Source organism: Mustelus asterias, chromosome 4, assembly GCF_964213995.1.
Source record: "Mustelus asterias chromosome 4, sMusAst1.hap1.1, whole genome shotgun sequence".
NCBI lineage: Eukaryota > Metazoa > Chordata > Chondrichthyes > Carcharhiniformes > Triakidae > Mustelus > Mustelus asterias.
The window spans coordinates 83692840-83706298 of record NC_135804.1 but is presented as its reverse complement, the minus strand read 5'-3'; the positions used below and the strand labels follow the sequence as shown (position 1 = coordinate 83706298).

General features: G+C 41.6%; 1 protein-coding gene across 1 annotated transcript in view; it reads left to right on the top strand.

The window, feature by feature from the left end:
- Positions 1 to 13459, top strand: part of LOC144492818 (connector enhancer of kinase suppressor of ras 2) — a 751457-nt gene that overhangs the window by 355756 nt on the left and 382242 nt on the right. The window contains exon 8 of the mRNA XM_078211295.1: positions 4238 to 4306. Within this exon, the coding sequence (XP_078067421.1) occupies positions 4238 to 4306 (69 nt within the window). The remainder of the gene's footprint in view (positions 1 to 4237; positions 4307 to 13459) is intronic.

Genomic DNA, 13459 nt, shown 5'->3' with positions numbered 1-13459 from the left:
GGTGGGGCATCAGTGGTGTAAAGAAATATCTATCAAAAAAATGTTTTTTCTCTGCAGTTTATGTAATTTAAACTAGTTTATGCCAAGTCAAAATATGTTTTTGGGATTTTTTTTGTCACTGAGGAGAAATAGTGTTTGCACAGGGAGCCAGAGGGATTTGTTTCTGCTGTCAATCATCAAGGTCAGAGTTGACCAGAATGCCAGCTCTGCATGACATTGAATAGCCATGTAGTCAGATTCTGATCATTGGACACTGGAGAGGGTTATGCCAATAACAGCCTCACCAAAAAAAACCCCACAACCTCACTGTGGAAAGTGTGAGGATGGAAATTCTAAATTGAAAATATTCAGTGGAAAGATGAGAGAAACTGGGATTGTTCTCCTTTGAGTGCAGAAGATTAATGGGAGATTTAATAGCGGTGTTCAAAATTATGAGAGGTTTTGGTAGAGTAAATAAGGAGGAACTGTTGCAGTCGGTAGATGGATCAGTAACCGGAAGACACATATTTAAAGTAATTAACAAAAGAATCAGAGGGGAGATGAGGGGATTTATTCTTTCCATAGCAAGATGCGATCTGGAATGTACTGTCCAATAGCATGATGATATCAAACCCAATTCTAACAAGGAATTGAATATTTATTTGTAAATGAAAAGATTGCAGGCTATTGGAGAGAGCTAAGGGTGTGGAAATTTCTCGGAAAGTGTTGGCATAGGCATGATGGACTCAATGGCTTCCTTCTGTTCTGTATGATTCTATGCTTTGACATGTATAACATAGAAAAATAAGGAAAGTTTTGGGGTCTGAATTAAAAGAGTATTTGAATTTTAAGTAACTACTGCAAATCTACTGAAGATACTCAGAATAAGGGATTTTGGGAAGGGGAAAAAGTAAAGTTGCTTGTATCTAACCATCTCCAACAAGATAGTATGTCATCATCTCCCCTTGACATCAGTGGCTATTACCATAGTTGAAACCCCCAAAATCGACATCCTGGGGAATAGAAAACTCAAACTGGACCAGTCATATAAATACTGTGACTAAAACAGCAGGTCAGAGGCTGGGAATTCTGTGACACGTAACTAACTCCCTGTCTCCCCAAAGCCTGTTCATTATCTACAAGGCACAAATCAGGAGTATGATGAAATACATTCCACTTGCCTGCATGAGTGCAGCAGGTAGATTACTCACGAAAATTTCAACACCATCCAGGATAAAGCAGCTCACTTGAATGACATTCTATCCACCACCTTAAACATTAACTCCTTGCACCACTGGCAAACAGTGGCAGCAGTGTATACCTTCTACTAGATGCACTGCTGTAACTCGGGAAGGCTCCTTCAACAGCACCTTCCTAAGCCACAGTCTCTACCATCTAGAAAGCCAGGGATAGCAGATGCTTGGGAATGCCACAACCTGCAAGTTCTCCTCCAAGCCAGTAGCCATCCCTACTTGGAACTATATCACTGTTCCTTCACTGTAACTGGTCAAAATCCTGGAATTCCCCCCTTAAAAACATTGTGTGTTTCTAAACCACGAGGACTGCAATGATTCAAGAAGTTGGCTCATTGCCTTCTCAAGAGCAATTAATGATAGGCAACAAATGCTGCCCTTGTCAGTGATGCTCACATCCCAATGAAGAAAATAAAGAGATTTGTTAGTATCCTTTAAACATTGCATTAAGGCATTATCATTTTGAAAATGCATTTTTAAAAATCAATCGAACATTAAACCCAATGGAGGAGGAAATCATATCCAGACAAAGATATTGAATTTAGGATGTGTGGGTTGCAGAAAAATGGGCGATACGGTGGCACAGTGGTTAGCGCTGTTGCCTCTCAGCACCAGGGACCCGGTTTCAATTCTCGGCTTGGGTCACTGTATGTGTGTAATTTGCAGTTCTTCTCGTGTCTGCATGGGTATCCTCCAGGTGCTCCGGTTTCTTCCCACAGTCTGAAAGACGTGTTGGTTAGGTGATTGGCCATGATAAATTCTCCCTGAGTGTATCCGAACAGGCACAGGAGTGTGGCGACTAGGAGATTTCCACAGTAACTTCATTGCAATGTAAATGTAAGTCTACTTGTGACTAATAAATAAACTTTACTTAATAAGCTAACATTCTGGCTCTTGAAACGTTAAGAGCATTGAATGGCATGGGCTTTCTCATGGGAGAGTTTGATGTCTGCTGGGGTTGTGTGTGGGGAACACAATAGCAAGATCTTATTAACATCTGTGTATGTCAGATAATTGACTAATCTCTAAAAGCCAAAACCTTATCAATCATATATCAATCATGTCCTGCCCTTAGCACCATATAAGCCTGTATTCCTTATTGATAGGGATGAGATCGCACTGAGAAATGTCCACAGTATTTACTACAGCGATGACTATCTTTTCAATCCTTCAAACTCTGCCTAATCTTAGTACATGGCATAGTACCATTCCTATGTCACTGCATAGTTCGGTGAGACGAGGGGTAAGATTGGGTGAGAGGCACAAAATCAGAAACACATTCAGTTTCTCACCTCTCCCGATCTTACTGGCCCTGTTCTACCAGCAAAATTAGCTTTGCACGCTTTCTGGGGTGCAATTTAAATATTTATGATGTGTTTAACATGTTATTAGGAAGTCCCAGATGCTATCGTCTGGGCTCACTTGCATTAACCCCCTTGCTGGTCAGGGTGTGAGGCCTGAGTGGGGTGGGGCAATGACAAGAGACAAAGGGTGAGCTCCGCAGGGGACGAGGGATCTTTTTTGCACTAAATGCCCTATGATTGCAATTCGCAGCTTGCCAAAAAAAGGCGCGATTCACCCGTTTTCTCACTCGTACAGCATTTTGAATTCTTTTCGTATGATCACGTCCAACGTTTCAGGTCAAGGACGTCAGTTCTGCAGAAAGACCTAAAACTTTAACTCTCTTATTCTCTCCACAGATGCTGCCAGACCTGCTGAGTATTTTGACCCTTTTCTGTTGCTATTAGAGTCATTGTACTGTTGCTTGCTTCACATAAACATAAGATTTTATTTTAAGTGTTTAGGTAATACAGGTACTTAAAAAAGATAATTTAGAGCGGTAGTTCCTGATGCAGAGCTGCACTAGAGGCAGAACTGCACTGTGGGGTTCAATGGATCTATAAAAGGGACAGTAAGAAGTCTCACAACACCAGGTTAAAGTCCAACAGGTTTATTTGATAGTACAAGCCACAAGCTTTCGGAGCGCTGCTCCTTCATCAGATGAGTGGGAGTCGTGTTCACAAACAGGGCATATAAAGAAACAAACTCAATTTACAAGATAATGGTTGGAATGTGAGTCTTTACAGGTAATCAAGTCTTAAAGGTACAGGCAATGTGAGTGGAGAGAGGGCTAAGCACAGGTTAAAGAGATGTGTATTGTCTCCAGCCAGGACAGTTAGTGAGATTTTGCAAGCCCAGGCAAATCGTGCGGGTTACAGATAGTGTGACATGAACCCAAGATCCTGGTTGAGGCCGTCCTCATGTGTGCGGAACTTGGCTATCAGTTTCTGCTCAGCGATTCTACCTTGTCGTGTGTCGTGAAGGCCGCCTTGGAGAACGCTTACCCGAAGATCAGAGGCTGAATGCCGGTGACTGCTGAAGTGTTCCCCAACAGGAAGAGAACACTCCTGCCTGGTGATTGTCGAGCAGTGTTCATTCATCCTTTGTTGTAGCGTCTGCATGGTGTTTAACCTGGTGTTGTGAGACTTCTTACTGTGCTTACCCCAAACAACGCCGGCATCTCCACATCATCTATAAAAGGGAGACATGAGTTGATAGGTAAGACAACAGGGCCACTTTTACAACCCATGATCCCAGCAAGCAAAACTCTACATGGGAAACAAAACTTTGCAAATTATGCATTTAAAATTCTTTATTTTGCAATTATGCATTGTACATCTTGCTTCAAAAGTTGCAAGGTTTGGCATTTTAGGCTTTAACTTATTAATTGTGTCACAAAATCTGAAGTTCTGTAGCATAATGCAATAGGGCCTGAACAATTATTTTTCAAAGGCAGCTTTCTAAATGGATGTGTAATAATATAATAAAGTTATTTCCTCACTCATTAAGCAAGTTAAAGCTCTGTTCATAACACTTTGAAATCTATTTCTTTGTTCTTCAGAATTTCATTCATTCCTCAAATCTTAATAAGGAAAGCACCCACAGTGTCTTTCTGCTAAGTTATACTCTCAGGTCTCTGATATGATTCCTTTCTCTGCACACAGTCTCCTGCAGACCAGTGCAAGAAGATTCATGCAGGGGATGAAGTGATTCAAGTCAACCATCAAACTGTGGTAAGTGATTTAAACTTCAAAAAGAGATTTTACATTCATTTGTAATTGAAGTTTCCTTGTTCTTGAATTATAATTTGTAATTCTTTTAAGGTGGAGGGGAGTTGCTCTTTCTTTTACAGCTTTGTTGGCACCATTGCATGGCAGTTCAAGTTATTAATGAAACATTGCGATTTTGCACTCAGTGTGCCTCGAGAGTTCTTCAGGAGTTACATAGGAATTGAGAAGTAAAAAAACTAAGACACATCTGCTTTGCCTTCTACCATCTTTATAGACATATTATACAGCAATAATGAACTTGTTGACTTATCATAGCAATCATTCTCCAACAATTAGTCCACAACAGATCCTGAAATGTTTCAAGAAAAACCTCCACGAGTGGAGAACTTTAGAACGCATCAGTCCATAATAACGTTTTACTTCCCAGGAATGTTACACTTACCACACATCCTGTTCCAAGTTATTCATATGCTTGAACCGAATTTTCATGTGGAATCAGGAGGTAGATATAATTCTGACGTCACAATTCCTACCTCCATCATGAGACTGCCAGCAGACAGGATGTCTGCTAATTGGCCTAGTGATAGGAGTGGAAGCAAACCTAATCCAGAGCAGGCAGGTTAAAAAAAAACTTATCTCTGGTCCCAGAAAGACTCAGCCTAGTGCTTACGAGGCACTCACTGGCTCATCTATGTTTGCTATTTTGAGCACTTTAGATCTCCTCATATCTTGTTCACCTCCCAACCCCCTTACCATCACCAAGTTACCCTCACAACATCCTCACCGCTAATCTATTTTATAAACAAAATTCATGAGCTTTACTATAAAAGTAAGAAAAATAAGAAGCATTGAATAGCCCATAAAACCTCCTGAGTAACTAAACAGACTGTTCAAAGTTGAAAAAGTACTTATAACACTATTGAGCAGTTGGATTGCAGCCAAGTGCCCATAAAACAACTGAATAAACAAACAGAGTTCATAACTGCGAATGCAATAGATTTCAAGACTGAACTTTTAAAACCAATGAGAAATGATTAAACATTCTTATGTGGTAATTTGAAATGTACTTGACTTTTATATCTCTTAGATGAACTTTTTGAAAAACTAATTTGAAGACTTTTCCACATTTACAATGCTTATCTATTACTTGACAGCTTGCCAGCTGGTAGAAATAACAATCTGGCAAACACATTGCTTGCGAGGTAGTTACATCTTCTAAACAAAGCATCGTCATAACTCACCTGAAACATATAAAGTCATGTTACAGCATTTAATGATTAACTGTGAAGGAGGCAAAACCATTTTATTCATGTTTGAAACTAATCCTGCCTCTAATCCATGCTTCACACCCCCAAAACCTGACAACTGAGAAAGTATGGCTGCCTCCATGAAAATTTTAAAAGACCTATCTGGATGGGCTTTCAATAAGCCCACAACACTGTCGCTTGCCTGCTTCATAGGATTGGGTGTGTACCGGGACCCGCTCCCTTCCCCACCCTCATGGAAATTGTCAAGGGTTGGGTCCTCTGGGTGCCCTATCCGGCAGATGTTTCCTTTCGTCACACTTCCACTTGATCCTGTGGTTGAGCTTGAAAATCTGGCCACCTATCTCAAAATGTTGTTTTCTGAAATAAAGCCACTCAATTCCATCTAAATGATTCAAAACTGATGTCTTAGAGACTCCCAAGTGAACTTGTTCCGTAGATTGATCACTCTCTCATTGAAATATTGTCTTCACAGATTTGTTTTGAATTTATCTCCCCTTCATGTTAAAGCCATGCCCTCTAGTTCTCTGGTTATCAGTAGGTCACAGTCCAACAGGTTTATTTGGTAGCAAAAGCCACAAGCTTTCGGAGCCTTAAGCTCCTTCTTCAGGTGAGTGGGAATTCTGCTCACAAACAGGTTCTGTTTGTGAACAGAATTCCCACTCACCTGAAGAAGGAGCTTAAGGCTGCGAAAGCTTGTGGCTTTTGCTACCAAATAAACCTGTTGGACTTTAACCTGGTGTTGTTAAACTTCTTACTGTGTTTACCCCAGTCAAACGCCGGCATCTCCATATCAGTAGGTCAACCAGTGCATGGTTTATGTGTTTAGTTTTAACTTTATTAAATAAGTTCAGAGGGAATGTTTTGAAATTTGGATTGTTTTTATGCATGAACCTAGCAAATTATTCTAACCAGGCGTGCACAAATAGGACCGAGGGGCATCATTTCGAAAAATCGGGTGGTATTTTCTGGCCGTGCATGCTCCAAGACCGGAAATTCCAGCCCAAGGCCAATGGACCTTTAACTGGTCCGCCAAATTTTCTGTTCTGCCTGCCAGGATTCCTGCAGCAGGTGGGACGGGAAAATTCTGCCAATTGATGGAAAAATATATGTTAAGTTGGAATGGAAACAGGAGATAATTTTTGGTTTTGTTTAATTTGGCAAAGAGGTACCCAGTCTATTTTGCCAAGTAAAAATACGTAGAGACCATATTTATCGTAATGCCTGTTTTTGCTGTGTAATGTGGGATTTAAACAGACAGACCACACAAAGGTGTGCTCATTTCACCTCAGTATTACGTAACAATAGTTTCTGACTAGTTTTGAGGATTGCAGTATACACTTAGCAAAGTTTAGGTACCAATGCAACAAGCAGCATTTTTAGTACCACTTGTTCAAGTCTATAATATTGGTATAAAGACGCAGAACTACTTTGATGAATAGTTAATAGTTTTAAATGCGATGTAGAAACAGTTCAGCATCCTTTGCTGGTACCATATTTTCGACCACCCAGGGTAGTCTGTGATATCTAGTTTATTGGCAGATTTTTCCTCGATTTCTACCTAGCACCTTACATGTATTTGTCCTGTTAGATCAGTGGGGTGATTTGTCAAGCATTCCCAGTGGGAAATTCTACTTGTAGGGATTGCATCTGGGGAAATAGCAGAGGACAAGTGATTTCCAAGAATATAAATCTGCAGGAGTCGTTCTCAACTGTGAGTTCAATCATGGAATCATATTATATCCTTATCTTTCTGTTAGTGTAGAACTAGCTATTGAATCATAAATCAGTCTGAATTGCAAACTTCTGCACTTCCATCTTCTTCACACTTCTCTAAAAGTTCTTCATACTACTCAAATTTTCCAAACTAAAAGTCTGTGACTTCTGCTCTTTCCTTCCAAAAGCTTTCCACTTAAGTAGCTATATGGGGCATTTATCTTCCGCTAATAGGTTAGAGTTTTGATTAAAATTTGTACAACCACCTCTGTAAATTTCAAGTGACAGACTATCCCCATCGCTGCAGCTTCTCCACATCAGCTTCATTCCCCGTGGCTAATGAAATGCAAAATTGTCCCCAAGGCATGGGTCTTTCTGCTTGGATAGCATTTGAATCTTTAAATCTAAAATCCATGATCCATGATTGTCGCTACTGTTGTTTCTTTCACAGATTAATAATACCTTTTAAAATTTGGGATATATAAACTCAAATTCTTCTCTTACCCTAATAGTGAAAATTGCGGAAAAAGGGACATGCTGTGATTAGATGCCATTCCACGATTGGACAACACTTGCTAAACAATCCTGTTTGTGCTCAGCATTACATTGATAACAAATTTACAATTCTCAGTCAGGCTCTCAGTGTGGCTCACTTATGCATGCTTGATACTACATATATTCACACACAGGCCCTGTGCTTGGCACATAGGAAGAGCACGTCCACGCACTGCACCTTTTTCAACAAAACAAAAGCTTGGAAGACAGTCATCCCCCGGTTCATTCCACATGACAGTGCCTTGACCAATCAGTGTGAACCTGTCTGGTTTGAATTTGAACAAAAGCTTGGCAGGTAACTGTTCCCTGGTAACTGTTCCCTGGTGCATTCTTCATGACAACACCCCTGACAATCACAGTTTACTTGCCAACCACTCGGTAATCTCTTCTCATGCTGTATAAATTGTATAGGACAGATGTCAGAGGTAGGTTCTTTACTCAGAGAGTAGTAAGGGCGTGGAATGCCCTGCCTGCAGCAGTAGTGGACTCGCCAACATTAAGGGCATTTAAATGGTCATTGGATAAATATATGGATGATATTGGAATAGTGTAGGTTAGAGGGGCTTTAGATTGGTTTCACTGGTTGGCGCAACATCGAGGGCCTAAGGGCCTGTACTGCGCTGTAATGTTCTATGTACACCACCCTGTATAGGGAATCACACCATCCTGTCAGCCCAAGAATCAAGCACAACACACTTAACCGTGGAGAGATCTCTTAATCATAAAACAGTGCGGCCAGAACTGGAGTGAATCCCTATTTCTCTCTTCGGTGCTTTAGCTCCTATCACTCCCACCCTGTGCCCATCATCACTAATGACAGTTACCAGGAATTTGCCAGTTTTGGCAAACAACCATTCAAATCTCAAATTCCCTGCCAAACGCAAGTTCCAGATAGTAAATCCAGGACCAAAAGATCTGACCATGCTGCCAAAGCACAGCAGCCCTCTCGTCACCACAGTGCTGCCAACCACTAGGACTCTTGCTCCAGTTTTGCCAAAATTCAAGTCTGCCCCCCAGTGCTGTGCTGAGCTTAGCGAACTCCTCCCTGTTCCCATCTAGTCCTGCTTTGTATTAGGGGTATCTTTTTCACGGGGGTTCTCCCTATATCCTGTATTGCCATTCCTCTAACCATCTGCCAAAGTTATAGCTTGGAGATTAAGAGACTTTGCCAAATTCCTACCCCCAGATATGTAACTTCAAGTAGTATGACATATTCATATGGTGTGACATATTCCCTTGACAGCACTTTATAAACTCCCGATCTGTACCATCTAGAAGGATAAAGCAGCAGATGAAACATTGAAAATAGGAACAGGAGTAGGTCATTTGGCCCTTCGAGTGTGCTCCACCATTCATCATGATCATGCCTGATCTTCTACCTCAACACCATACTCCGCACTCTCCCTTTGACACATTTAGAGTCTGGAATTCTATCTATTTCCTTTTTAAATATATTGAGTGTCTTGGCCTCCAGTCTTTTGTGGTAGAGAATTTCACAGATTCGCCACCCTCTGAGTAAAGAGGTTTCTCCTCATCCCACTCCAAAATGACCTACCCTTTATCCTGAGACTGCGACCCCTTGTTCTTGACCCCCACAGCCAGGGGAAACGTCATGCCTGTATTCAAGTGCATGGGAATACCGTGACCTGCAAATTCCTCTCTATGGTACACACCATCCTGACTTGGAAATCTATATAGCTGTTCCCTTACTGTCACTGAATCAACAAGCTGGAACTCCCTCCTTAACAGCACTGTTTGTGTTTCTACAAACACATGGACCGAAGCAGTCCAAGAAGTTCACCACTACCTTCTCAACGGCAATCATGGATGGACAGTAAATGCTGGTTTAGCCAACGACGCCCACATCTGATGAACAAATAAATTCAAAAAAATACCATCCTGCCTGGTATTCCTGGCTTTATAACCAGAAAGAGACGAAAATAAACATGTAGATACAGAATTATATGTAAAATGAAGACCACTCATTTACAGTTTTCATAAATAATTTCATAGAATTCAATCACCAAAGCAAAAGGAACAATCCCAAAATACCATTCAATAAAAATGGAATTTAAGTTGTTTAGTTGCTGTACATCAGCTATAGCTCGCATGAAGTAAACTTCTCTATTGTTATAAATCAACAAATCTCCAAAATAACTGTGAGGAATCCACGGGTGATCTAAAATGAAATTGAAAATTCTGTAAGTTTGAAATGAAAGCAGACTGTGCGAGACACAGCCAGCAGGTACACAGCATCTATAAAGAGGAAAGACCATTTAATTTTCAGAGTGTAAACCTTTGCTAATACAGAGCCTGTGCTAAAACAAATGCTAACGTGCCTACTGTCCTGCCAACAATTGCTATTTTTATCTTGTGCATTGACTTTGCTTTGGGGAGAACAACGATGAAAGACAACGAACAGGAACCTCTTCAATACATTTGCATTCCGTTGTCGAGGTGGAAGGACCTGTGACAGTCTGGATGTAGTGAAAGAGACTGCTGTGTAATTTTATGCATGGAGGATTCCAGAAGCCTGCGGTGAATTGACAAGTCACAAATCAGTGACTCTTTCTGAGCGCTGAACTCCATTGCCATGGCTACATCTTTCTCTTATTAATACTGTAAGCTGGTATGTGAATCCTTGGTCGCTGTGGGGATTACACAGCTGTTAATGAATGGCACTTTGATGTGTTGAAGAACCCAGCACAGAGATGAAGCAGGCTAGTATCTTCCCAGATTGAAATAGCTGTTTGAATGAAATTGTCCTTTTTAACTGAGAGGCATCGGATGCTAACATAATAGCACAATCTCATATCCTAAATAGTTTTTTTTTCTCATTCTCAGCTGCCTTACTAATGCCTGTCCCTCAGACATCACTTACATTGGACAACACATGCCTCAGCGCTGGTATTTTAGGGGTAATTGTCTGACTCAGGAAGCTTTGTCTCCTGGGAACCGATATAGACAGCCTGGCTGGATGCTGCATGCAGTTTTTGGATCACAGATTCAGTGAGCATCAGGTGGCTGAATTTTTGACATACATCAAAGACCAATGGGATTCCCTAATAATCCATAACTGTGTTTTCCATTCAGAATAGATGGCTTTGACAGATGTGTGCTAAAATACAGTTTATTGCTGAAAATGACAACGGAAAGCCTCTTTAGTTTTTGGCATGACGTGGTACTGAGCCATAGAACAAGTAGTTTCCAGTTTCAGTTCCTGGATTCTGCTGAGTCAGCTGGCCTCCGTTGGTGTGGTGATTAGTTGCTGCACTTGACAGCAGCATAGCTGAATGGGGAAAGGCATTTATTTGCTCCAGGACTCCAATTCATCCAATGGGATGGATTTTATTGTTGTGATGAGGCTCCTGATAACATGCCAGGGAGCCAAGGATGGTCTTGCTTCTTTTGCCCCCAGCTGCATTTCTTGGGGATCAGGCAACTAATTAGTTGCCAATGGGGGTGTCTTTCCTTAAAATAGTCAGTGGAATTCCCAATCAGTCAGAGGCCTAGTAGATCAATAATATCTGCAGAGCCACTGAGAGAAGTGGCTACTTCTCAGATTGCAGCTGGTCCCCCTGAAATCATGTAAGTGGGATCTGGGGCACCAGGGCCAGTCAGGCAAGACCCAGCAATGGGGGTGGGCTGATGTTGGTGAGGACATGGCTTTGCTATAGGAACAGCCATTATCACTTCAGGGCCCCTGTGGGCTGCAGAATGCATGAATAGAAGAATGCCCCCTCCCTCCCACCCCTCACCTCACCTCACCTCAGCCTGTTGGGACTATAATATGATTTAATGGGTAAATGCCAGTGTGAAGAGGCTGTTAAATGTCCATATAAGTTGCTCAATTGATCTTGGGTGGGAGGGTTCTTCTGTACCTTTTCCCCCACCAGTAAAATGGCATGGCACTAGGGAGCCTTCCCTCATCTTTTTATGGTGCCCCTCCCTCCTGCCTCCCATCCAGTCTTTAAGAGCTCATAAAATCCAGCCCAATGACTCATAGGTGTGAACTGGCGAGCTGTGCTGCTTCCTGCATTCGATGTACCCTTCTAACACTCACAATCTTAACTAATTTATGAGGAATGGATAATTCATGGAGTTGCCAGACTCCGAGCTGTGTATTGGCGGCAGTGATTAATGTTGTGCTAAGTATAAAAGGCTGCAAAGAGGACTGACATGAATTCTTTGATTTTTTCCATTTCAATATAAATCTGCCACAGCCATGATATGACTTAAAATTACTGACTAGACTACCATTAAATTTCAACTCTAGGCACTTTAATTGAATATTATGTCATGCAATGAACACTGAGTAATTTATGTTTCCGTATTTTGGCAAACTTGCTGTTGACTTTTTAAAATTGTAAAAGGAATTCTAATTCTTTGTATGAATAAAAGAACCAGGAAAATAACAGTATGCCCAATCAAGTTTCACATAGGTCGACTGCACTCTCCCTTCTTTTCCGCAATAAGAACTGAAGAATTTTTTGGTACAAGAAAATGTTTGTTAATCAGATGCAGTTCAATTGACATTAAATCAAATGGTCTGAAACATCTGACCAACGTGAGTGGTGCATTTCATTTTAATTCTAAATCTGAATATACCGTTTTTCATTCGCAGATTAAATAATCTGATTCTTGCGCCTAATGGGATTAAGGTACTTCAGGGCCTTGCTGTTGATTACCTGGCTGTCCAGGCTCCATAGTAACTTCTAGAACGACAGAATCTTCCAGCACAGAGGGAAACCATTCCACACATTGTGCCTGAGCTGACTATTTGGTTGAGCTATTCAATCAGTCCTATTTTGTTCTTTTGTGTATGTTCAAAGAACAAAGAAAATTACAGCACAGGAACAGGCCTTTCAGCCCTCCAAGCCTGCACCGACCATGCTGCCCAACTTAACTAAAATCCCCTACGCTTCCGGGGACCATATCCCTCTAGTCCCAAAGAACTTTGACTAGCTGGGTGTTTGACACCAGGGTTCAGAATGCACAGAGAAGGTCAACAAATTTGCGCTTGGAAGCCCCCAAAATGCCAGCAGAAAATCAATGATGGGGATGACAAATGAGGGGAAAGTCAGCCCTATGTGGAAGAGTCAGAATCCATGAGGAGCTGCTCCTCCAATCACAGCTTTCCTCTCTCCCACTTTTACCTATGATTGGAGGAGCAGCAAGTACAGGAGAGAGGGAACCTGTGATTGGAGGAGCTGGAGCAGTTGTTTTTGTTGGCACAGCTGCTGCCATCACCTATCACTGTAAGAGGTTTCAAAGAGGTGAGAAATGGCGTCTGCCCACCAAATATGGACCCGCACCCTCAAATGCAGATCCCCAAAACCCTTTCAAAGTCCAGACACCAATCTCCTAAACCCCATCTTGAAACAACCAGAACTCAAGACATCTCTAAAACATGGATGTAGAACGTGCTAAAGCGCTGACCCAAATCCCACAAAATCTAGGTTTCAAGTTCACAAAAATGAACCCAATTTCTCACAGCTGCACCTGGACCACTCAATATACAGAACCTCCCGCCCCCAAAGCCCAGACCCCCAAAACCTGGATTTGAAGTCCTGAAAACCCAGAACTGGATGCAACAAAACATGGAGTACCCAAAACACGA